Genomic DNA, 26625 nt, shown 5'->3' with positions numbered 1-26625 from the left:
GGGGAAAAAAAAGGCAGAAAGTAGTAAAAGAAAGGGAAAGAGACAATCAAAACAAATAAACCTGCCAGTGGTGCTGATTTCAAAGGTCTGTGAAATGTGCATCTATGCTTCAGAATGCCTTGCTGTTTTGAAGAGATGTGTCTTGAAATGTTCCATGCTTTAATCCTACTCGCTGTCTCAGAAGTTAATCATACAGTAAGATCACAATTCTCTTTGCCAAGGCTTTCCTTTTGTTTTCTTTTCCTTTTTGTTTTCTCCCTGCAAGCTGGCCAGCCACCATATCTTCTCCTAGTTCTCTGTTGGTTGCCTTCGTTATTTTTATGGTTGTGTGAGGAAATGGGGTGTTTCAGTTCTTGCTGCATGCAGAAGAGGAGGCTGAGGAGAGACCTCATTGCTCTCTGCAACTACCTGAAGGGAGGTTGGAGCGAGGAGGGGGCAGCCTCTTCTTGGTGTCAGGACTAGAGGAAAAGGTTTCAAGCAGTGCCGGGGGAGGTTCAGGCTGGATGTTAGGAAATATTTCTTCACTGAGAGGATTATCAAACATTGGAATGGTCTGCCCAGGTCAGTGATGGAGTCACCATTCCTGGAAGTGTTTAGCAGTGTGTGGACCTGGTGCTTAGGGACATGGGTTAGTGTTGACCCTTCAGTGCCCGGTTGAGGCTTGGACTAGATATCTTTGAGATCTCTTCTAATGGGATGTTTTCTGTGATTCCATGAGTGAACTCAAGTGCTGCTCCACTCTTGGATGTAGACCTTGCAAAGGAAGAAGGCTCACTGATCACATATTTATGGTTTGTGGCACTGCAACGCTTTATAAATCCGTGTAAAGGCTGCATATAAAGGAATTTACAAGGGCATGCAGTGAGAGGATGAGGGGTAATGTATTTAAACTGAAAGAAGGTGAATTTAGGTTGGGTTTTAGGATGAAGTTCTTCACCATGAGGGTGGTGAGACACTGGAACAGGTTGCCCAGAGAAGCTGTGGATGCCCCACCCCTGGAAGTGTTCAAAACCAAGTTAGATGGGACTGTGAGCAACCTCATCTAGTTGAAGATATCCTTGCCCATGCTGGGGAGGTTGGGACTAGGTGATCTTTAAGGTGTGATAAAAGAGGGGTCTCTGGTATGAGAAGCAGACAGCAAAGCCTGGGAGGATAAAGAGAGAGAGGGAACAGATCATTGTGTGTACATTAGCAGCCACTCCAAACTTTTGCCAAGAGCTCAGACAGAGCATGTTTGACATTTGAAAATTTTTACATCATCTTTTCCCCATTCTTGTTCCCTGAGCCTCTGCTCTTTCTTATCCTGGCCAGAACCAGCAGCAAAAGTGCCGAGAAAAAAAAATAAATATCTGTTTTCACTGTATTTCTGAATCTCAGCCCAGGTTTGTGAAGGATTTGGCAGGGATTTGCAAACCTTTGAGAGAATCTGTGTGGAGATCTGAGGAAACCCGCCTCCCTCCTTAAAAAAGCAAGTTGTGTTGGCCAGAAATTGGGCAAAAATTGGTCGTTTCAACTGAGGTTTCCTTTGAGATTTTGGATTTGAACCTGAACCTGCTTTGAGACTCAAATTTTGCTCTGACTAACTCTAGATTTACACTGGAGCAAATACATCACAGTCAGTGCTGTTACTTGTATGCAAGCCATTGAGAACAGAAGTTGGCTCAAAGCACAAGCTCACATGGACCAAACCAAGAGAGGACCCAGAGCTGAGTTTGGAGGAATCCAACCATAAGGTTTATTCCAACCCATTGCTGTCATTCAGCCTGTTAAGTAGATATTTCATGTACAAGATCCAGAAGTTACCTATGAGGAACTGAATGAGCTAAACCTGCATCATTTATTGGAGGCCTTTTATCATAAAGTCAGATTGGGCTGATCAGGGCTGTGCCATTAGGGTTCTATAGATGAGAAGAATGATTTTTGGAACTTGATAGTGAATTTCCTTTATGCATGGAGTGAGTTTCTTCCTTGCAGTCCTACAGATCTGTTACAGTAGAAATGTGCTTGGTTTTGGGACTGCCCTGCTGGGAAGCCAGCATTTCAGAGCAACTGGAATGAAACTGAGGACTTGACAATTGTAAGAATTCTCTATGCTAGACCAAGGAGCTGCTCTGTGTCTGTGTTGCAAGATAAAGAAGCTCTAAGTCCAAAGGTTTCTCATATTGCACACAGTAGAACTCTTATTTTCTGTCTAGAATATGATTTCTTTTCACGGGGTGAGAAAAGTATAATGGTAAAATTAATGTAGTTTGGAAAGGAGTGCACCCTGGGACCAAAGAACACCCAGGTTTTTGTAGCCATGTGGGATTTGATTTTGTAATATGTGTTGCTTAGGGTTGGTCTTAACTGTAGGACTGGCCACTGATGTAAAAAGACCTTGTCCAGCTTAAACCAGCTCCCCTGAATGTGTTAGTGCCACAGAACCCAGCACAGGCTGCCACACCTACCTAGGAAGCTGGGTTTCCACTTGTACAATTCTCCTCAGTGTCTTTTCTTGGACCCTTATCATTAGTATTTTTCTGGCCAAAACATTTCTCCTCTCTTGTAACAGGAGATCAGGTTTGGGGGCTGAAGAGGACATTTTGCTGAAGTGAATAAACCAAAATTCTTTCCAAGCTGCCAAGCCTGCATGTGCTGACAGTGCTCACAATTTATGCTTGTGGACATGACCCAGTGACTGCCTGGTTTGGATGCAGTCAGAACTGCAGTTACACATTTGGATTTCAGTGTGAACACAGACAGTGATCTGGATCTAAATTGGGACCTGGAGCCTTTCACTTGTAATATTCTGGCTCTGCTCTATTTCAGGCTCTGTCCCAGTCACTGAAAGATTTATACCTTTATCAATAAATTATCATGACTTTTACTACACTTACACCAGTGTCTTAAATTAACACTAAACTAAATGTAGATGAGGCACACTTCCTGCTGCACATGATTTATGGCAATCCGTCTGAGATGAGGAGCAGAATTAAATTTGCCAGTGAAGGCAAATCTTCAACACCAAGTCAGACAGAAAGCTCACTGCAAGTTCACTGCTAAACAGGGTTTGTAGATTGTCTTTTTTACTTTGGGGTTTTGATAGGCCTGTAGCACTTTAGGCAGCAAATAAATTAAAAAAGGAGGGGGAAAAATGTTAGAAACGTTTGTATGGCTGAAATCTCTGCTGGGTACTTTATGTCAGATTGGAGGTGATAGACAGGACAAATGTAGCAGTTACATGGCACTGATAAGCTCTCAGCTTGAGAAGTCTGTCCTCTTTTGATGACCTGCCTTTGAGATAGATATGGAGAGTGCAGATGGGAGCATCAGGAATGACCAGAGCTCTTAAGAACTATAACCAGTGGGGACTGGCTGAAGAAACAAGGTGGGTTTAGCCTAAAAATGAAATGGTTTACAGGAGGTATAATAAGCTTTCAAATAAGTAATAGGTTTGGTAAAGCAAAACATCTAATCCCCTGGCTCAGGGGATTGCACTACATTGTGCACATCTGTTACAGCAAAACAGACTCAGGCAGACCTTCAGAAAAGCTTCTTGACCCTAAAGGTATCAAAACGTGGGCTGCAGGGTTCTGGGATGGTGGCAGAGTCCTTGTCATGTGTAGTCTGAAGTGTGAGCTAGATAAAAGTTTACTTGATGTGACACAAGGAGGTGCCCCTGCTTTGGAGTGAAGAGCCAGCAGTGATGGCCTCTGAGCATCCTTTCCTTCCCAGGCATGTTTTTCTGTCCCTCTATGCCAGAAGACAAAAGGCAGCTTATACCATGGCATGGGAGCTGGGATTGTTTAGCCTGGAGAAGAGAAGGATCAGAGGCGACCTCATTGCCCTCTACAACTACCTGAAAGGTGGTTGTAGACAGGAGGGGGTTGGTCTCTTCTCCCAGGCAACCAGCACCAGAACAAGGGGACACAGTCTCAAGTTGTGCCAGGGGAGGTTTAGACTCGAGGTGAGGAAAAAGTTCTTCACTGAGCGAGTCATTCGTCATTGGAATGTGCTGCCCAGGGAGGTGGTGGAGTCGCCGTCCCTGGAGGTGTTCAAGGGGAGATTGGACGTGGCACTTGGTGCCATGATCTAGTTGTGAGGTCTGTTGGAACAGGTTGGACTTGATGATCCTTGGGGTCTCTTCCAACCTTAGTTACTGTGATACTGTGATACTGTGATCAACATTTCATCCAAAAGGAAAGGTCTGTGTCCAACCTCCCAAGACTGAGAAATCACAGAGGGAAAAGCTAAATTACTTTTGTGCACCTCTGCCAAATGGCCCCTTTTCAAGGTCAGCTTCCAGTGCTGTTGAAGGCATGGCTCTTACCATTTCCTTCAGGAAGAACATCATTTTAGTGGGCATGGTGGTGTTGGGTTGATGGTTGGATTTGATGATCTTAGAAGTTGTTTCCAACCTTAATAATTGTATGATTCTGTGATTTATCTCAAGTCTGTTCCTACTGTTCACTGTGGCTATTGAAAATCTCTAGGTGGACACTGCACCCTAAAAGCTTGGACCCCCCCATGTTGGTTGAACAAATGGGGCAGATGATTGTTGGGTGACTGTCCACATACTGACTGCTGCTCTAATGAGTTGTTGTCAATCCTGGGGCATGATCAGAGCTGGAGGGACAAAAGGAACATGGCTGAGACACATCAACAACACCACATTGGGAGCCACACCTGGATCTGTCATAGGCTGCCTGTGAGTGTTGCCAGCGCTGTCCAGAAAAGCTTTCTCTCTGTCTTCTGAACTGTATACCATGGATTAGGCTGGGCTGACAGCTTTCTGGGAGCACCAAATGACAACAGAGACAGGGAGTCTCACGAAGGAGAGTGACGTACTGGGTCCTATGATTCCAGCAGATTTCCTCTGTCCTGCCATATGCTGGTAAAGGACAGGAGACTGTATGTCAAGAGATAAACAGTAGACTTGGAGGCTGACTCCCCATTGCAGAAGATGCTGGTGGTTTGGGGATTTTTTCTGTTTTGCGTTTTGAGTGATGAAATGCAGTGCCTTTTATTCCTAACAGACTGATCAGGCAGTTGGAGCCCACACTCCACAATGAGCAGATAGCAGAGGTCCTGCTCAGTGTTCGGGTGGAGTCTTGCAAGTAATCCCTTAAGTACCCTGTTTGTTTTCTTGCTGTAAAGTGACACTTGTCTTTGAAGGAAAAAAAACAAAGTCAAATAGAGAAATAACTCCAAGCAAACAGTAGAAAACATTTCCTAACAATAAGGGCTGGAAGGCTCCATGTTCCTTGCAAAAACAACCAGGACTGCAAGAGGTTGCACCCTAGCCATGTTAGGGGAACTTGGGAAAGCAACCCTGTGACCTGGCAAAAAGCAAGAGAGGAAGAGTTTCCAACCCTGCTGCAAAACTGCTTGACTCTAGCCATCAGGGCTAGCTTTAACACGAGTAACCCTGGTATCAGCTGAGGTTAAAAGCCGTTGTGAAATGTCTTTGTAGCTAAGTAGCAGAGATTGGTGGCTGGATGTAGACATGGCTTTGGCGCTGAGGGCCAATAGAAGGGAGCTACTCACAGTGGTCCCCATGGGCAGGTGGAGCTGATGGTTGAGGGCTTCAGCTGGTTGCCCAAGATAAGTCCTGATGCAGTGAAGCTGCAGTCTAAATGAACAGGAAATGGCTTGACAGAGGAGACAGGCAGGGGGATAATGCCTGGTGTGACTGATGGGGCAGGCTGTGTGGTGAGCCAGGCAGTGGCGAGACACTGCTGGATGAGCTGAAGACTCCATTAGGCTGAAACTGGAGCGCCGTATGGGATATGTATTACTGCCTGGGGTCTGGGGCTTGCTAGCTAAGGGTGAGCTGCTGCACACTGCAGTTTCAGAGGGCTACTTACACTGCAGTGGAGGGAAAAAAACATCCAAAGCTGTGCTTTGGACAAGTGAGTCGATGAAAAGATCTGGGTGGGAATGTGCACATTGCCTGATATGATTTGGTGTCCCAAATGGCCTTAAACAGCCCATAGAATTTCTATGTCTAAAACAGATTCCAGCAGAGGAGACCTTTTATGATGCACTAATAGCCTCATTAGGCTTTCTGGAGCAAGGCACGCTCAGAGCATCGTATGTTTTTTCCATTACAGGAATTACACGTGTTTTGTTGTGCTTTGGGTTTTGTTTTGTTTTCCACACAGACTTGCCCTGACAGTTCCCCCATTCAGGTTTATGTTGGAGGTACCATCTCGAGCCAATGAATTTTATGAAATATGTTGCTGGCACTCACAGAGAGATGCATAAAGGAAATATTCTAATGACAGTTGGAAAGGCTTTGATCCCTTTCCAGGACTGCACTCATGTCTTTGAAATGCGAGTTTGGCAGTGCTGGAAAGGCTGGGCTCTTTGGCTCTCTTTGGCATGAGCCCATGTGGCAGACATTATGTCCTCTATCAGGGGACCCACATAACCTTGAGAAGTGTAAGCAATGCTCGTGGATTGCATTGGGTCAGATAGTCTGGGCTGATAACAAAGCAGCCGCGGCAGCAGGGGGGAGTCAGCCCAGTCCACCACAATAACTGAAAACTATTTTGACCTGGTAACTGTTGGGTCTGCTGCCTGCAGCTACGTCGTTGGACATGAACTGCAAAAGTAGTTAATTTATGCCTCCTTGAGTGTAGGAATGTGGTGATGATGGATAGAGATGGGAGGTTATTAGAAACATGGGGAGGAAGGAGAGGATGGAATTCCAGCTTCATGTTTTTATCTCTTACACACACAGAGACAGAGGCTGGATCCTTTGCATACATACTCTTGGCTGCCTTGCATGTGTGCAGAGTCCAAAGCCCTGGTTACACACTCGCAGCTCTCCTCATGCACGCACATGCAGGCACATGCTCACACGCTTGCAAGGGATCTGCCCGAGCGAACGCCGGAGCATGTTTATGTGCTGGGGGTTGCTGACTGCTCGTAGCGAGGGGTTTGCAGTCGCTCCCTTCCAAGCACAATCTGTTTGCCCTCCTCCTGCACAGGCACTTTGCTGAAAATCGTCTTAGCATTCCGTCCTTACACCGTTTGATCCCTGAGGTTCCTTCCAACAGCGCTCTGTGGTTCTGCTCGTTCGCAGACTTCTGTTGGCTCGCAGAGAAGCAGTGGTCAGGGAGCTGCTAGAAACCCAAGTCCAACTGACTTTGTACAGTGCATTTACGTAAGACATGAGTCAAGTCTCGGTGATGCACTGACATCACTGGCCAGTCAGTTAAATGCTGTCTGCTCTGGATGCCGTCTCCAGAAACCACCCTTGCATGGAGCAGCCCTGGGTGCTGGTGCACACAGCCTTAGGGAAGTGAGAGAGCAGTGTGGCTGTGCGCTGAGGGTATAAATGGGGACCGAAGTGTGGAAACAATCAGCACGGAGGCAGCTGAGAATGAAGTAATATTAGTTTAGGTTATTTGAAAACATAAGAGTAAGGATAAAAATGGTGTTCTCAGGAGGGGAGTTTGAGTGTGGTCACTCCTACAGTCCAGAGTCAACAGCCACAGTCTTGGTCCAGACAGTGGCCTTCCTCCCAGGATGCAAACACTACTCTCCTTAAGAGGTGCATGATGCTTCTGTTGCTGTCCTTTTCTCTCTTGCACAAAGTATCACACCACTCCCACTTGCCTTCTTACATGTTTCCTTACTGTTTTCTCCTGATACTGCCATACATGCCTACATACACATTGTACCCTTCACAGGTATATATCCTCCATCCCATGTTCCCCCATTGCACTTACACTTTCATTTGGAAATCCACAAGAGCTTTGATATGTAATCTCAAACTGTTGCTCGTGGACATGTGTAAGTGTGAGCCCATGTTTGGAAAAGATGTTTTTGAATGCACAAAGATGACCTTGGAAATAGGTTGTGCACACCCTCAGAACATTGGACAGATGCATGCAGAGCAAGCTTGAGGAGCTAAGGGGAAGTTCTGTGTATTTTCCAAAGATGTGTTGGGAACAGTGGAGAGATGAGAAATGTGTAAAGGGTCACAGTGCTGACCTGTCCTTCAGGATGTCATCCACATTTGATTGGAAGATAAACACTGTATGGAATGGAAACATACCCTTCTACTGGTGTCCCCAAAGAGCACATCTTCCTCCATGAGTCAGCGAGGGCCTGGGGACACCCAGCCATGAACTATTTTGGAGGCAATGACTTCAGCAAGTGGCAGGGGAAGCTATTGTGGAAATATGAATGTGTTTTCCATTGGGGAGTCCTCCAGGGAAGGACAGAAAGATCTTGGTGCTGAGCCAGATCCCCTATTTTTTCTTTACCCTTCTGGGAACAAAAGCCTTGCAAAGTATGCAAGGAACACTGCTTAGTGAATGTGATTGCCTTTGGTTTGTGAGAGCTACATGAGCCCTGTGCACACCACTATACATAGGGAGAGGGAGACTTTAGAAGCAGGAATCAACCTGCTCAAGACCATCATGGTTTGCTTTCCTTATAAACTAGTTAACCATGCTTGACTCAGTGTGCTCTCCCTGCTGTTTTCACCTGTCAAGTGAAGATAAGGCAAGTTATCTGTATTTTAGATCTTGTGTTAGCACAACACTTCATTATCAAAAGACAGTGTGAGCTACAAAGAGAACCAATGGGTTTACTCCTCTGCTTCACTTGCTCTAGCTTTCCTCTAAGTCAGAGCATCACAGTGCTACCGAAAACAATGTGGCACCATGGTCCACAAATAGCTCCTGGGTTGCAGTGTTGACAAAGTCTAAAGGAGTGCAAAAAGTTCTTCCAGTGGCCATCAGGCATAAGGGATTGGCTTTGCTTCTCTGCAAGGAGATTGCTCTGAAGGCTTCAGACCTACCAAAAGCCAAAAAGTGCTGCTCACCCAGGGTGGGGACCTAAGGAGCTTTGGGAATGTATGTCACAATGTGATAGCTCTCTTGCAAGGAGATCTCTTGGCACAGCTTTGCTTGCTGGAAACAGCAATTCCCCATCAGCCACCCTATGTCAGGTTTCAGTGGTGAATATCTCAACACAAGTGGCTGCCACTGGTGCTAAAGGAGTCACTCTGCAAGCTGTTTTCAGTTGTTGGGCTAGCCTGAAGATGTGAAACACATTATTATGAAGGAAAATTGGAAGCAACAATAATAAACATCTCAGAAGAAGTGTGCAAGGTAACTGCTGATATAAAAGGATTTACTGACCATAATGCCTGCTTAATTACATTCATAATGAACAGATTCCTGTACTTATCTTAGCAATGGGGACAGCTTTATGTGTTTACCTTGGATTTTGTGGCCTTAGTTAACCAATGGCCTGAAGTTCTTAGATGAGATTCACCACAGGACTGCAAAGTAATTGAAGTTTGGGAGTGAGTTCTGCAAATATTTCAGGTGATTGATACAGAGGCTATTATGAGATCTCTGCTTGGGTTGTGACACTTCTTCAATGCTTTGCTGCTTTTTGTGTCACCTTCAGGACAAATGAATGCTTTACTTTTTCTGCAGAGCATACTTAGATGTCAACGAACTAAAGAACATTCTCAAACTGGATGGATCCACACACCTCAACATCTTCTTTGCCAATTCCTCTGAGGAAGAGCTGGCTGGAGTGGCAACTTGGCCCTGGGACAAGGAAGCCTTGATGCATCTAGGTGAGTGATAAAGATGTTTCTTCTGTGTAAAGCATTCTTCTGAGGGGCTAAGAAGGAAAGACAAATATGTATTAAGCTCTGTTCTGATTTCTTATCATTCCTCTAATATATAGTCAGGGGAAAAAAAGTATTTCACGATTCCCAGATACTGGCTCACAACCAGGAAAATATTAGGTTATAAACCCAAAGCATATTATGGTATTTGTAGATGATGTCAAGCTGAAAGTATTTCACCTTTTAAGTGAAGCTACTTTACAGGGCAATCACTCCATGGGAGCACTTTGTGAAGAAGATTGGGGGGATAGGTGGGGGGATGCTAGACAGGAGTGATTTTTTAACCTTAGCCTGTTACATTCTGATCCTTAATTTGTTAGCTGGTAAGTGCTCAATTAATTTTCCTCACAAAATGTAGTTAAAGTTGTTATTTTTCTCTGCCAATGTGCAAAAGAGCAAACTGCTGAGAGATTGTATTTCTCATGTTCATTTGAGTGGAACTGGAAAGAGTTCACTACCCTGCAGATTGCCCTGCATGTTTCATAACTGGGTTGCTGAGTATGGCTGCTGGAACCCAAGGATCCAGACAAAGCTGTTCAGCCTCCCAGATGACTCATTGCCCTGACACCTGCAGTGCCACTGGACTTCTGTTCCTTGCAAAATGTCAGATGAACCTCAGAAGGTTCAGAAGGCACCAGCTGAGTCTGTGTATACTTCTCTTAACTGCACAAACCTCCCTCGGGCTGCAAGCTTCATCTGGTCATCTTATAAGATCAGAGCTCCTCAGAAGTTTTCCAGATATTTCTCCAGCTTGTTCAGATCTTCCTAGACTGGAAGTGAAGTCTAGTTTCAGCCAAGATCAGTCTTTTAGAGAGGCTGTTTCAGCCAGTTTTTATATAACTCAAGCCCACATTGAGCAAAACAAAACAAAGCAAAAAAGACATGGTAAATGCAAACCTGGACGAGGAGTGCAAAATATGGTGTTTATTACTCTAAAGCATGCTACAAGAGCTGAGCTCCAGCCTGAGCCATCAGTCAGGGAGGCTCTTCCACATCCAAAAATACATTATCCCAAGACCTAGTGTTAACATCTCTTTGTAGTCACCTGTCTCCCTAGCTGGGAGAGGTTGCATGGTCACACTAAGCAGTTGAAGTGGCTGCCTTACTTCAGTTAGTAAATGTTTGATTACAACATTTAGGGAAGAAGTGTGAGCAAACTTCCCTTCCCAAGGACCAGCACTGACAAATATCCACTCTGCTGCTGAGCTAGGCTGGAAGTGAAGCCACTTCCACTCTGGTTTGCTTCCAGCTCCATCTCCATGGGCTCCTGCTGGAAGCACCCAAAACAGGAGATGCTGTAAATGCCTGCCATGTTCCCCATGACAACATCTTCTGGCAAAACCAAAGACAAATATTAACCCCTGCCTCGACCAACACCCTCACTGCTGTGATTTCTATCACACTGTGCTACCACAGCCCCCTGCTCCTGCACCAGTCCCTCAGTAACTCTGCTTCTGCTTGTGCAACAGTGTGGGTTGCTGGTGGGAAACATTAGCTCAGATGCCACTGATGAAGTGAAATAAGGCTGCAATATAGCCAGTTCTTCCCTGCAGGAGTATTTTCACAGCTCCCCTTGGTGGTGCCATGGGAGGGAGCAGAGAACAGGGGAGAGCTGCAGAGCTCCAAGAAGAACCTTCTGCAAGAGTGCTGGGGCTTGCCCAATGCCCTGATGAGTTCTTCTGTCACTTCGTTAAGCTAATTGTCAACATCATGCCTAAGCAAAACAATTTAAATTCAGCTCCTACAGTGTATTGACAGAGTCCATTAGCCAAAAAAAACCCTCAACGATCTCATGAGGAAAAAAAATGCATTAGCCAAGGGTTTGAAAGTTGACTTACAGTGGGGGGAAAAAAAAAAAAAAAAGCAAAAATAAATAAATAAAGGTCATAATTTCCTGTCATAATAGCCCTCCCAGACCTGTGCTTGGTCTGTAAGAATTCAGCTGTAATCTTTTTTACTCTCTTCTATAAATCCAATATGTACTTAATAAAAAAATATGAAATATGTCCTGTGGTGCAGATCTAAAGGCTGGGATAGAGATTGTCTGGGTGAGGGAGTTTATCTTTTCTGTAAAACTGCAATTGATTTAGGTTCCTGACAGCTGTGAAAAATATAAATTTTCAACAAAGGCAAAAATAAAATTTCCCTCTCCAGCTGCCTCAGGGCTGTCCAATGCCAGAACCATTTACCCAGCCTTTAATTTGAAGGCATGTCCTGCTGAGGAATTTCATGAATACTTCTGCCATTTGGGGAAAGAAAAAAAAAAAAAAAGCAAAGAAACAACTCTGGAATTGTCTGTGGGAAAGAGACACACACACAATACAGCAGAGTCCTGCCTGGTGGAGACCCAGGTCTTCACCTGGGCAGAGACCAAGCACCAGAGCACGTCTTAGGGTAGAGGTGGATCCAGGGAACATGGGGATTGCAGAGGCTGTGTATTGGCAGGTTTGCACACAGTGGGTTCGGATTGTGGAGAGCTAGTGTAAGGAGCAGTGCAGTGCTGTGGGAAGCATGTGTAGATATTCCATGTGGAATAGAAGGCATGGTGTTGCAGTGTGACTGATTTTATTCAATCCTTTGTACTTGGGCTTCCTGGGGAGGTGGTGGAGTCACCGTCCCTGGAAGCGTTTAACAAACAACTGGATGTGGCACTTAGTGCCATGGTTTAGTTGATTAGATGGTGTTGGGTGAGAGGTTGGACTTGATGGTCTTGAAGGTCTTTTCCAACCTGGTGAATTCTGTGATACTGTGTATGTAAATGTTCAGGGGTTTCTGTTGGGGTTGGTTGGGTTTTGTTTGTTTCTTTGTTTGTCTTCCTTCCTTCCTTCCTTCCTTCCTTCCTTCCTTCCTTCCTTCCTTCCTTCCTTCCTTCCTTCCTTCCTTCCTTCCTTCCTTCCTTCCTTCCTTCCTTCCTTCCTTCCTTCCTTCCTTCCTTCCTTCCTTCCCTTCCTTTCCTGCTTGCTTTCTTGCTTGCTTTCTTGCTTTCTTTTGCTTTCTTGCTTTCCTTCTTTCCTTCTTTCTTTCATGCTATGCGTTTATTTGTACATGCCCATGTGGCTCTGCTGTGTGTCTACAGTCACACATGCTCATGTGCAAAGGGAGTCTTCTCTCTGTTCCTGTGTCTGCATACGTCCTTGCAGGGCATCCGGAGTGCTCCCTCCTCTCTCTCCAGCACTGAGAACACTTCAGCTGGAACACTGTATGTGTTTGCACTCTGTGCTTGGAGGAAAACGTGAGACAACTGGGGAAACCAAAGGAGAACATCAGTCAGGGAGGTCTAGAGAATGGCTTGAGCTACAGAAATTTTAATGGATTACAGTTACTCAGAGTGAAGGAAAAGAGCCTAAAGTAGGGATGATGACAGTCTCATAAAAGCTGATGAAAGGGGAGGAGAATCTTCTGTTCTTCATATCCATGTGAGGCAGAACTTGAAGACATGAGCTTAAATGGCCAAAAAAAACTCAGTTCAGATTAGATGTGACTGAAATCCTTCCTGCTGTAAGGATACTGGGTGCTGAAATTGATTGCTGGAGTAGTCATGGCACGAGGGGCTGGAAAGAGATGTTAGGCCAATACGTGTGAGAGATGGTCCTGCATTGTTTGAGAGTGGAATTTAGGTGACCTCTTCTTGGTCTTATTTTCCTCTAATTCCATGGCTGTTGCAACCAAGTCTCCAGGCAGATGACAAGACAGGAAGAAAATGCCTGTGGTACATCAGAACCCAGTGATCTCATCTTCCCTGCTCTACCATCACTGATAAAGTTCCTCCTGCCAAAACCTTTTCTCTCCTCATTGTCACTAAATTATTAGTGTACCAAGATTTATCTTCCTGCTATAACTGTTACAAAGCAGTCTCCTGTTCTCGTGGTAGGCAGCATACACAAACAGTTCTAAATAAAAGGCTTGGAAAAGTTGAGGTCAACAAGCTACATAAAGAAAATATGAAGCGTATCATAAATCCAGAGGCACATCTAGCTGAGCTAAAAAAATAACTCTCATGATTAATTCTATATACTGTAAAGCCTCATTAATTTACTATTTGCTTATCTACACATTCCATAATTCACAGAATCACAGAAACATTCAGGTTGGAAAAGACCCTCAGGATCACCAACCCTACTCTACAAGGTTCACCCCTAAACCATATGCCCAAGCACCACATCCAAAACACCTTTAAACACATCCAGGGTTGGTGCCTCAACCACCTTCCTGGGCAGCCCATTCCAATGCCTGACCACTCTTTCCATGGAAAATATCCTTCCCAATGTCCAGTCCAAACTACCCACTCACAGCTTGAGGCTATTCCCTCTTGTTCTATCACTAATTACCTGTGAGATGAGGTCAGCAACAGCCTCTCCATGACGTCCCTTCAGGTAGCTGTACAACAACAACAACAAAATCACCATTAGTTTTCACTGTGCAGCTTCAACCACCTTGCAGTTCTTTTAGAATTAGCTCATTCCAGGATTTCATGGTTTTGACACATCAGACACTTCTGTCAGTGGCCTGTGCAGTTCAGATCAAAGTGGGCTCATCTACTTGCCTGAGCACAGCATGGGTCTGGCAGTTAATTCGAAGCTGTATGACCCAAGCACCCTCTGCAAAAACTGTCCCAACCTTGGATGTATTTTCTTGTCTTTTCCCAGTTGTTAGTTTGCAAATACTGATGCAACCTGCTGCAGTGTTTAGGGCATTTCAGATGTTATTTGGCTTCCATTATGTCTTTACCCTGTGGAACAATATACAGAGAGTGCCCCAGGTATGTTTTAGTTGGGTCTTGGTATCAAACACATTGCTTACACTTATCTGGGAAGAATCATTCTTTTTAAGCACACTAGATTACTAAAATTGAATATTATGAAGTTATTGCATGTAGGGTTTTTAACAGAGCAACCAAACTGAGGACAATAAATTGAAAGACCAGTTGATAGAATTGTAGAATCATAGAATTTTTTTGGTTGGAAAAGAGCTCCTAGATCATTGAATGCAACCATGGATCTAAGACCATCATGGCCATTAAACCATGTCCCAAAGTGCCATGTCTATAAGTCTTTTCAACACCTTCAGGGATGGTGACTCTTATCACCTCCCTGGGCAGCCTGTTCCAGTGCCTGACCACTCTTAAAGCAAGTAAATTTTACCTGATCTCCAGCCTCAAACTCCCCTGGCACAATTTCAGGCTATTTCCTCTCACCTATCACCTGTTACTAGGGAGAAGACACCAACCTCCACCTCACTCCAACCTCCTCTAAGAGAACTGTAGATAGCAATGAGGTCTCCCCTCAGCCTCCTTTTCCCAGAACTAAACACCCCCAGTTCCTTCATTGCTCCCCACCAGCCCTGTTCTCCAGACCCTTTGCCAGCTTTTTTGCCCTTCTCTGGACTCACTCCAGCACCTTAATGAAGTGAGGACCCCAAAACTGAACCTAGTATTCAAGGTGCAATTGTCATTGTGGTTTTAGTTTAGGATGCTGGGCTTTGTTCCATGATTCCTCACCCCAGAGTCCCAGATTAAGGGTGAGATTAAAGCCGGCTGTGCTGTGCCTCTGAGCAGGCAACGTGCTGACTGTGCGCAAAGCAGCCTATGCTGTAGAGAATCCAGTGAACTGCCAGTGGATCTGCTCTTAGGGCTGTCTTCCTTTTCCTTTCTTTTGCTATTGAAGCTATTCTCTTTTGCCCTTGCAGGTGGCATTGTGCTGAATCCCTCCTTCTATGGAATCCCTGGCCACACGCACACGATGATCCATGAGATCGGGCACAGCCTGGGGCTCTACCACGTCTTCCGGGGAATCTCAGAGATCCTCTCCTGCAGTGATCCGTGCATGGAAACAGAGCCCTCCTTTGAGACTGGGGACCTCTGCAGTGACACCAACCCTGCCCCTAAGCACAAGCTGTGTGGGGATCCTGGACCTGGCAATGACACCTGTGGCTTTCACACTTTCCTAAACACACCGTTCAGTAACTTCATGAGCTACGCAGGTACTTGGCTTTCCTCGGTTTGGTGGTCGTGTCTGTGGCTGGGTGAGAACAGAGAACAGCAGCATTACCTCTGATTTCTACACAGTTCCACGTGGGGCTTTATGCTGACTAGCTTGACTAGAGAGCAAACTTGATGGCTTCAGGAATCCCTTCCAGTTCTCTTATTCCTTTTCCCCAGTCTTCCTCAGCTTTACACAGTTCCATGTGAAGACGAGGCAGAAGGTTTGGGGGAGGGAAGAAATGAGATAAGCATTAAGAAAACACACTTCTAAAGGCTCTGAAGCAAATTTGACACCCTATTTCCCTGGAATCTGGATGCCTGAGGTCTTTGAAAAACTGAAGTTTAGGAATTGTTTACCTTCTCCCAAGGAGATATTGAATGTCAGATGCATATTGATACCACCAAGGCTGTAGAATCAGCTTGTGACAGGCAGATGTCGAAGGAGACACTGCTCATGCCTCCATTCAAATTCCCTGTTTATTGTCTGATTTGCTGTTGCTGTCATTCAGCTAGAATCACTCACATCTGAGTTTCATCATCAGTGTGAACACTGGGACAGCCCCTGCATGGTCAGAGATTGCCAGTACTGTGCTGGGAGTGCAACTACAAAAGCTCCACATCAATGTGGTTAAACCACACCTCCAAGAGGTATAAGATGCTTTAGCAAAAGCCTGATTTTGTAGTTACAGCTCTGCAGGGTTGTAACCGTAGAGGCTTCTGTCAGTAGAGCAGTCCTGCTCAGGGGTGCTGCTTCATGGCACTCCTTGCAATGTAGCCTAACACAAAGAGGGCATGAGCTCTTGTGATCCTTGTCCATCAGATGAGAGCAGGGTGAGGTCCTTGCTGCACCCCTGGCAGTTCAAGGAGAAGTTGAAGGATCCTCTGCTATTTCCCAGAAAGAGCAAGGGATACCTTGGCTCATATTTCCCCTTAATTTGGGTCACAGGGTCTAGCCGTGATGAAGGTCTGTGGCAGAGCATCTGACAGCATCAACAACATTTAAAAGGTGACCAACATACTTCTAGCCACTGAAGGGCACCTCTGTACTCCAGGCTGAAACACAGACTGCCCACTCCAGAGGTCGTAGGAGTGCTTGTTCTGTAATAAAACTGGAGAGGAGCAAAGTGTTTAATGGCATCTAGGGCACAGAATAAATGATGTATAACAGAAATGATTTGTAGCAGAAATGGTTTATAACAGAAATGCTTTTATGCCCTCAATGGCACTAGCTAAAAATCGTGTTTAGTTTTCTCTTTATTTTTTTGTTTGGTTAGAGGGTATTTTCAGGGACAAACAGACACACACCGAGTCAGCTCCTCAGTGTGTGGTGCGCTCTCGGCGTGTGTCGTACGGCAGCCTCTTACTGCCCAGTGCAGCCTCCTGGTAACCACACGAATCACGCAGTGCCACTTCAGGTGACAACATCCCTTACTTGTGTCTGTGTGAGGAGAGGTGGAGCATGCTTATTGCAGAATGCTGAGGTCTTTTCTTCCAAAAGAGAACTTGCCTTGCCAATTCTCTGGAGAGCTGAGGTGGAGAGACGGACCACAGAGATACCTATCTGCTCTTGGGAGCTGCAGATGCGCTGGGGTTCTGAGCAGAAAGCTCTTTTTTTTCCCCCCCTCTTGAAAAATTAAGTGAAGCGACATGATAGGCATCTCTAGAGCTCATGCATGAATCTGTTTGCTTTTCTGTTGTTGCCAGTGGAATAAAAATATATCAAGATATCAAATTGCTGTGGAAATACCTTTGAAACATCTAGGTTGAGGTCATGCAGCTTTAAACATTGCCTGCCTGTCTTTTCTGCTTTGCTGCTTGTATACTACAGCTTGATCACACTGTGTTTGTCTCTGTCTAATGTCCATCTGTCCAGCTGCCCTCAGCTCTGTAGCAAAGCACTGACTGAAAGCATAACTTTTCATTCCCTGAAACAACAAGTTACAATGTCCAGACGAGCTAGAAGTGTGAGGAATTGGACTTGTAAATTATTTTTACAAGTCCAAATAGCTGTGGTGTTCCCACATAAAAAGATAAGTTAGGCTTTTTGAGGATCTTGGTGAAATCGTCAGGAATTCTGCCCCTGAATTCTGTTGGAATAATCAGCCCAGCAAAGTCTCTAGAATTTCTCTAGTTATTACTTCATATGGGGAGTTTGAACCTTTCTTGAAATGCAGTGATCAAGGAAATACCTTTTCCCCTCCCCTCTCCTCCTTTCCCCTCCCCCAGGACACAGCCTGTGCTGATGTTTAGACAGATTGAGAATGCAGGTCATCCTTCTCCTGTGCCATTGTCTCACTGCTTTGTCCTATATATATTTTATTGTTCCTTTATGATGGCTATTAAGGGCCTTTGTCTCCTTCTGGGCTTCCGTGACGGATATTTATGGCTTTTACAGCTTGCTCAGGGATAGACCATCGATAATTATTGAGGAAATCCAGAGATGTCCCTATTGCAGCAGCTTTTTGCATACCCACGGGGATTTGTAGATATTTCCAAGCGGGTGGTGTCTCTCTGCTGTGCATATTTGATGAGGAGAGGCTCACTGCTCAGTGGAATTAGGAGAGACACAGGAGAACACACGAGCTGACGTGTCCCTGCCGTTGCAGGGCTGCATTTGGGGCTGTAATTTGAGCAGGATCCCAACCGAAGCTGTCTCCTTTTGCTTGCATCTCAGGGAAGATGTGGTAAGGTTTTAAATTAGCCAGCAAATTCACACTTCTCATGCTTTTTCGTTCCTCTTGAGTTCCACAGGGCACGGTCTTGAAGACATCAGAGCATCTAGTAACGCTCTTGCAATATTGAACTGCCAACTTACACACAGGCAAGCAACAGTCTGAGCAGCCTTTGGTGACCTGCATCTTCCCAGAAAAATGTATTACTTGACCTGTGCAAAGCTGTCATTGTTGTTTGTATGGCAGCAACGTGCAGAGGTCCCATCTGGGACTGAGCTTTCCAGGGCTAGGAACTCTGCAGGCACATGTGAAGAAACGCTCTGTCTCTTCAAGAGCTTTAAATCTGATGGGAAGAGTACCAGAAAAATGGTTAAAGTGCTAGCATCAAGTTCTTCTTTTCTGGCTGACTTTGCATAATGTATTTATTCCTTCTGTGATCTGCACAATAGAGAAGAAGTCATTTTCCACTTCTTCAGGGCATGGTAGTTGTAAAGTTATATGGTGTTCAGAGGGCACTAGATGTGTTGCCAAATCATGGTCGGGGAAAACAGATGAAATGAGAAGTGGATGTTTGTGGGAAACTGTCCAGCAATTTTTTTTTTCCCCCTCCATTTTGAATGAAACAAAGAAATTTGAAATACCAAAAATGTTTATGAAAATCTGAGAAAGGGCTTAAAGCCATAATGGTGATGGGAGATTTTTAACAGGAAAAGAAAATGTGCCTTTTTTTTAATTGCCTCCAAGAACATTTTTATTTGGTCATTAGAATATTTCAGAACTTGAAGAAAATGACGTCTTTTTAAAATTCTGTGCTCTTTTAAGCTGAGAAGTCTGTCATAGACACAGTCTGCATGTCTCTCGGTCGGTGCTTTATCCAAACACTCGCTGCCCTTTCCCTTCTGCCCCCTCTTGGAGATGCTCCTTTAGACATGAAATTCTTTTAAACCCCAAGGTCCACCAGTAGCCCCAAACCTGACCAGAAGGTGCTGCCCTGAGGCTTTCTGTTTCTTCACCTCTATGTCTCTTTGTCTTATCCAGGGGTGATCTCTAGATGCTTTGCGTATATGTTGGACCACAGAAAGGGAACCTTTATTGGGATCAGTGCTGGGCCTCATCCTGTTCAATATCTTTATTGATGATCTGGATGAGGGGGTTGAGTCAGTCATCAGTAAATTTGCAGATGACACCAAGTTGGGAGCAGATGTTGATCTGTTAGAGGGTAGAAGCGTTCTCCAGAGGGACCTTGCCAGGCTGGACAGATGGGCAGAGTCCAGCATGATGATATTCAACAAGTCCAAGTGCCAGGTGCTGCACTTTTTCCACAACAACCCCATGCAGTGCTACAGGCTGGGGTTAGAGTGGCTGAGAGCTGCCAGGCAGAAAGGGACCTGGGGATACTGATTGACAGCTGCCTAAACAGGAGCCAGCAGTGTGCCCAGGTGGCCAAGAAGGCCAATGGCATCCTGGCCTGCATCAGGAACAGTGTGGCCAGCAGGAGCAGGGAAGTCATTGTGCCCCTGTACTCAGCACGGTTTATGCCACGCAGAATCACAGAATCACCAAGGTTGGAAGACACTTCAAAGATCATCAAGTCCAACCTGTCACCCAACACCTCATGGCTAAACCATGGCACCACTGGCCACGTCCAATCCCCACTTGAACACCTCCAGGGATGGGGACTCCTCCACCTCCCTGGGCAGCACATTCCAATGGTGAATGACTCTCAGTGAAGAACTTTCTCTTCACCTCGACCCTAGTTTAAGAAGGACATTGAGACTCTTGAACGTGTCCAGAGAAGGGCAATGACACTGGGGAGGGGCATCGAGCACAAGCCCTATGAGGAGAGGCTGAGGGAGCTGGGGTTGTTTAGCCTGGAGAAGAGGAGGCTCAGGGGAGACCTCATTGCTGTCTACAGCTGCTGAAGGGTGGTTGTAGCCAGGTGGGGGTTGGTCTCTTCTACCAGGCAAGCAGCACCAGAACAAGAGGACACAGTCTCAAGCTGTGCCAGGGGAAGTTTTGGGCTGGAGGTGAGGAGAAAGTTCTTCCCAGAGAGAGTTGTTAGCCATTGGAATGTGCTGCCCAGGGAGGTGGTGGAGTCACCATCCCTGGGAGTGTTCAAGAGGGGATTGGATGTGGCACTTGAAGCCATGGTTTAGTAGTCATGAGGTATTGGGTGACAGGTTGGACTTGATGATCTCTGAAGTCTCTTCAAACCTTATTGATTCTATGGTTCTATGATTCTATTTTTAACTTTTGTTTCCTTGCTCTTGCCTCCACAAGTGATGACTGCACTGATTTGTTCACAGGCCATTAACTTCTGAGTACTGCCCATCCCAGCCCTTACAAGAAGCTGCCAGTCACTGGGTAATACTTCTCTCTCTTGCTCCACATTATCTCTTGTGTGATTAATGTGTCTTCTGTTTCAATTGCAGATGATGACTGCACCAACTCCTTCACACCCAACCAGGTGGCCAGGATGCACTGCTACTTGGACCTTGTGTATCAGAGCTGGCAGCCCACAAAGAAACCAGCTCCTGTTGCAATTGCTCCCCAGATCGTAGCTCGGACCTCCACCTCTGTCACCCTGGAGTGGTTTCCACCCATTGATGGCCACTTCTTTGAAAGGTGATCATGTGCTGCTTTGTACTTTTGCACTGAATTGAATGGAAAGGGGAAGGGGGGGGGAAATAGGGGGACAACCCAAGGCCCACTCCAGGAGCACAGCTTTATCATGTACTCTGCTCAGTCTGGATTACGGCTCTTTCCTAAATTGGTTCATCCTGAGGAGGTTATTGATCTGTTTTCTGCTCTTCCTTTCTCAGCCTGTAGCACTCAGTTGAGGGCCATTGATTTGCCTTGTAAAGGGCAAATCTTTCTCCTTATGTTATGGGAAGAATTTTCAATCAAAGATTCTGGTCCTACGGTTCCTGCTGTTACTGCAGCTCACAGATACCTGTGGCCTTCAGTTCTGCCTGCACATCCCCCCTTTTCCTCTTGCATGTTTGGAAGGGCAAAAGTGAGTTTTCTTTCTACTCTCATGGCAACACACAATGCTCATGGGCAGTGGCATCTCACAGGACAAACAAGTGGAACAGCCAGGGAGAGGGATAGATGCTGCCTCCTTCTCTGAGCTGCAGGTCTGAGATGGGAATTGAGCAAGGCAGAGTCAAAGATTTAAACACACCTGAGTGTTATCTTGCTACACTTTGAGTAGAGCATGTAGGTCAGAGTGTGTGTTTGTGTCTGGTAGGCAGGCAGCTATGTGGTATCAATAATGAAAAATTGAATGTAATGCTCTGCACAAGAGTTGCACCACATTGCAATTCAGAGCTGGAGCAACTCTACCCCAGGATGACCTGAGCAGCTCCTACGCAGCACTTGGATGAGCTTGGAAGAGAACTTCTTAAATGGTTGACCTTCTCACATTACCATTAGCTCACCTTCTCTGTTTGCATTTCTTCTCCACTTTTTGCATTGTTATTTTATAGAGAACAAACTCAGTGTGTCCTTCAGGACTGAAGCAGTGTGTGTATCACAGGAGGCCAAATTTACAAGCATATTAGCACCCAAAGAGCTGCCTCAGCACTGCTGCTGCGTTCAGTGAGAGCACCTTGAAAGCCACTGCCTCTGTCAGGGTTGAAACTACTTCCAGCACTGCTAGGACACCATGGCCATTCCCATGGCCAGCTTGTGCTTAGTCTGAATAGGCAGATAGCTGTTGTGTTCTGCTCAGATGAGATTTTCCACCTTTATTGCAGATTAATATGGGCAGGGCAATAAATCACGTGAAGAGTTGATAAAGAGAGGTCTTATCCTCTGAACAGCATTTGCTTTAATTTCAGTTTTGCACCTGAATCCTTTCCTTTCCTATGTGTGAAAAGGACTTATGCAGAGTTTGAAAATGAACTCTGAATATATATATTTTTTTTCAGCCCATAATCATTTTTAGGTAAATTAAGTTTCTCCAATTTAATTTAGATTTCAGAAGATACTTATAGTCAGTTAAATAAATACCATCTGCCTCTTAAAACACGTCGATGCAGAGTTAATTGTTATGTAACCAAAGATGTCTTTATTACATATTTCTCATAACTCAATCAATATGTTCTTAATAACCCCTAGTTAGTTGCTTCTTAAATAACATACAGTGGATAGCCTGCTAAATCTAAAATTTCATAACAGAGTTATCATATGTTAAGTAAATAGTGATTTTCTAGGGGAAAAAAAAAGTCCTTTGGGTTTTCAAATCCCTGTGCTCAATAGTACTGAAGAGATTTAAAGAGACAGACCCAAATACTTTCAGTCCAGCTCCTTGTTATAGTGAGATTCCCAGTGCTAACAGATCATAGAATCATTGAACAGTAGGGGTTGGAAGGGAGCTCTGGAGATCATCGAGTCCAACCCTCCTGCCAAAGCAGGATCGACTGGGGCAGGTCACACAGAAATGTATCCAGGGGGCTTTGGAATCTCTCCAAAGAAGGAGACTCCACAACCTCTCTGGGGAGCTTGCTCCAGGGTCCAGCACCCTCACAGCAAAGAATTTTCTCATCCTGTTCAGATGGAACCTCCTCAGTTCCAGTTTGTACCTGTTCCCCTTGTCTTTCACAGGGTACCACTAAAAAGAGTCTGGCCCCATCCTTTAGCTATTGGCCCCATCCTTTAGCTATTGATCAACAATGAGAAGATCCCATCTCAGTCTTCTGTTCTCTGGGTCTCTCAGCCTTTCCTTAAGATGTTCCGGTTCCTTCATATCCCTTTGGGACTCTCTCTAGTATATCCTTGCTTCTCTTGAAGTAGGGAGCCCAGAACTGGACAAAAGACTCCAACTGTGGTCTCATCAGGGCAGAGTAGAGCGGGAGGAGAACCTCCCCTGACCTGCTGACCACACTTTTTGATGCACCCCAGGACATCATTGGCCTTCTTGGCCACAAGGTACAGAAATGTTGCTGTGACCGTTTAAATATGTCACTGAAATATACAAATAATCCTGTCTAAAACATGCCCAAATTTGGTATGTATTAATCAAAATGATGGTGATTAACCCTGGATTATCTGGTGTGCTGAACTTCCAGTACTGATGTGTCCAGCACTGCTGGGTTGGAGATCCCTGCCTGTATCAGTTTGTAAAATTGGGTCACTGTGCAAGACAAGTAGGAGGTAAAATTGGCCAAGTATAATCTTATCTGTGTGTGGGAATACTGTAAATCTTTGCAGATATTTTTACACAAAGTGCACACCATGGCCCAAATTTTACTTGCCTCCCTTGAATGAATAAACTCATTCACTTCAATGGCACTATTCATAGAAAAGACAGAAGACTGATACTCAGCTGCCGAGTGCCTTGGGCCTGGTTTCCAATGTACAGAGGCCCTTTCCATGCTGTTTTGACAGTGTAAAAGGGCCTTAAAAGGATGAATGGGTCTGGCTACATTAGCAAGTATTGTGGCCCAATATAAGTAGATCTCTAGTGCAAAACAGTTGTCAATGAAGACCTGACATCAACACTGGAGGGGTTCTGGGGAGTGGTTTCAGCTCAGCTTTAGCCTGGCTCCACGGCATCAGCAGTTGGAGCACATCAGGTGTGGTCTTGCAGCACATCTCTACTCTGATTTCAGGCAAAACTGGGTCCAGCTTCCATGCTCCAAGTGCTCCAAGTAGGGAAGATGAAGAGCTTCACTTCAAAACTCAGTCCTGGTCCAAATTACAATGCTACCGTAGCCACATTCAGTGTACCTCATGTTCCTTTTATGTGCCTTTTCTTCTCTAGAGCTGTGCACAGCCAGTGACCTCTGCTTAATGAAAGTTGGAAGGGAAAATTCAGCCTTGTGTTTAGAAATGTAGTGCTGGGCCATCTCTGTCTGTGAATAAGGTCCTGACAGGTCTGCAGTGAAAAGGAGAGGAAACATGGAACTAAAGACCATGTGCATTTTCCCTGCTTCAACAAAACCCTGTCACAGGTGCCACAGTATTAGGTGCTGTTCCCTTTTGACTCCCTATCCTCTCCCCAAATGGTGGACTGTGATGATAAATGCATGTTTGCAGTTCTAGAAATTGTATGATGAATTATGTGGATCTGAGGACAGAGAGTAATGGTAACTTACAGTTCTGGTAAAATTGGGGTTAGCTCTTCTGTGTCCTCATACCTTGGTAAGAGTAGCTACATGAGCTGTGCACAGAAGTAAAATCTTGCTGGCAGCCCCTCCTTAGCTATTTAGGGTGGTTTTGGTGTCTGCTCTACTACTCTAGTCATTTACCTACAGGTCAGTTTGCCAATGTGTGTTTGACCCTAAATCCAGCTGGTTGAGCTTCTGAACACCTCTAGTAATCAAATCCATCAAGAACCATCATTTCTTCTCATAGCTACTCCTCACGGGATTGGAACACTTCCCATTCCCCATCCTCCCATTAAAAGAGACATGAAAAGTCTTGGTGTGCATGCGTGATAATAGGTAATAATAAAGTAATAACAGAGGCAACAAAACAAGTGAAAACAAGTGAGAAGAAGAAAACTCTCTTCATTTCCTGATGGCACCTACCAGATGCGTTCATCTGCTGTCGCTAAGCTTCCATTCAGGCACCTCCTGTTTGATATGCATAGGCTGGATGTAAACAGTTATTGTAACAGTGCTCTGCAGCAAATCTTGCTTGGACAGAGAACCCTGAATGCATCTGCACTTCCAAGTTTTCATTGAGGTGACTGCATTAATTTCCATGAATCTGATGCTATCTCGTTCTTAGCAAGCAAATATTTTGGTCAGTGGTGTCCCAGATCTAGATGGCTGGGCTTGATATTAGCTGCCTTAAGGCTTGCTGGAAAGTTTCAGTGCCTTGGAGGGGAGAGCACCAGTTCTGAATTTCAAGTAAGCAGGTCCAATTTAGACTGAAAACAAGCACTCCTTGCTGAGAGGAATGGCAGACTTTTGCCAGGTTTGAACTGCTCACTGAACTGGTGCTGGCCCTGGGGAGAATTGTCTGTTTTTCACTAGCAATCTTTAGATTTTGAATCCACTTCAGTGCACTATCATGCTGTAGGAATGAATTCCTCCTGCACCTCGAGCTTCACAAGCTGGAATTTCCCCAGTACTTGGCTCATTAGAAAACAGCAAAGCCTAGATTCTTCCATCAGCCTGCACTTTGGGGAGTCATGTGCACCGGTGAATAAGGTGTCAGATATGCTATCGTTCCTAATTAGTAGTGTTTTGAACCGATTTATGCTCATTTTATCTTGATGTCAGTGGCTGCATAAGGTGTAAGGATCTGGCTCTGATTTTCATAAGCCTCTAAATGCGATTCCAGAATTAGTTTTGACATTCATGGCTGTTTGTAGGGTTTGTGTTCAAGAGTCTGCAGACCAAAAACTCAAACCCAGGAGTCATCCCCTGTGTAACTCCTTTCAGCCAGCGGAGTTACATCAGGGTTGAGTTTGGCTCCCAAACTGGAAAAGTAAAAAGAGAAAGTTTGCTCATAGCCTTTCCCACATGACGCTCCTTGTGATTTCTCTCTTACCTCCAAGTCCTTGCTGGTAAAAGGAAATGTTTGTCCATAAGCCTTACAGTTTTTTCCACCATGGCAGCCTGTGATGAAATTGTATAGCTGCTAATTTGAGTAAAAAGCAGCCCTAATTGTGGAAAGTTGGCTTTCAAAGCGCTGTCCTCATCCAGGACCAAGCGCTCATGCAGGAGTCTCCTTGTACAGAAACCGAAAGATTATTATTGCAGGGACTTCCACCCTGACTGCTGGTGGTTGTGACTGAAAAACAACAGCACTATAATAAGTCTACATTTTGATTTGTCAGTCCCTCTTATTCTGGATTCTTGGCATTTTTTTGCGTGCATTATTTTGGGCAAGCTCGGTTAGACCCTTAAACCACTGCTGAATGAATGGGCAGCTGAGAGAGAGAATAGTGAGGCAGTGACATACCAGTAGTGCAGGTGGGTGAAGTGAGACAGAGAGAAGTTATTCACATCATGCCCAAATTGGCTCATCAGGCTGTGCAAGGAAGAGGAGGGCACCTTTGCCTCCCTCTTCTTTATTCTACCCCATTGCCACATGTTACTCTTCAGATGTTTTCTGCAGGTGCATCCCTTTCTGCACTCTGTGAGTTCAGTCATTTGCCCTTCTTTGCAGGGCTGGCTGTGAGCCATATTGAAATGGAGACGAGTTTTACCACTGATTTCATTCCAAGCCCCCCCCCACCCCGCTGTCAATCTCTGCTTCCGCCTACTTAAGCCAACAGAAAGTTGAGTTTCAAATAGATCCTTGTCAACAAATAGGAGATGCTAAGCTGTGGAGCAGCTGAGCGTGTGCCATCCCTCCCAGCACAGGGAAAG

General features: G+C 45.2%; 1 protein-coding gene across 1 annotated transcript in view; it reads left to right on the top strand.

Moving 5' to 3' along the window:
- PAPPA (pappalysin 1) overlaps positions 1-26625 on the top strand; it is a 205919-nt gene that overhangs the window by 50369 nt on the left and 128925 nt on the right. The window contains exons 3-5 of the mRNA XM_009907093.2: positions 9444-9589; positions 15329-15622; positions 20728-20920. Coding sequence (XP_009905395.2) covers positions 9444-9589; positions 15329-15622; positions 20728-20920 — 633 coding nt within the window. The remainder of the gene's footprint in view (positions 1-9443; positions 9590-15328; positions 15623-20727; positions 20921-26625) is intronic.

This window comes from Dryobates pubescens, chromosome 29 (assembly GCF_014839835.1).
Source record: "Dryobates pubescens isolate bDryPub1 chromosome 29, bDryPub1.pri, whole genome shotgun sequence".
Lineage (NCBI taxonomy): Eukaryota > Metazoa > Chordata > Aves > Piciformes > Picidae > Dryobates > Dryobates pubescens.
Note: the sequence above shows the minus strand (reverse complement) of the source record. Positions and strands in the feature narration are given on the sequence as shown.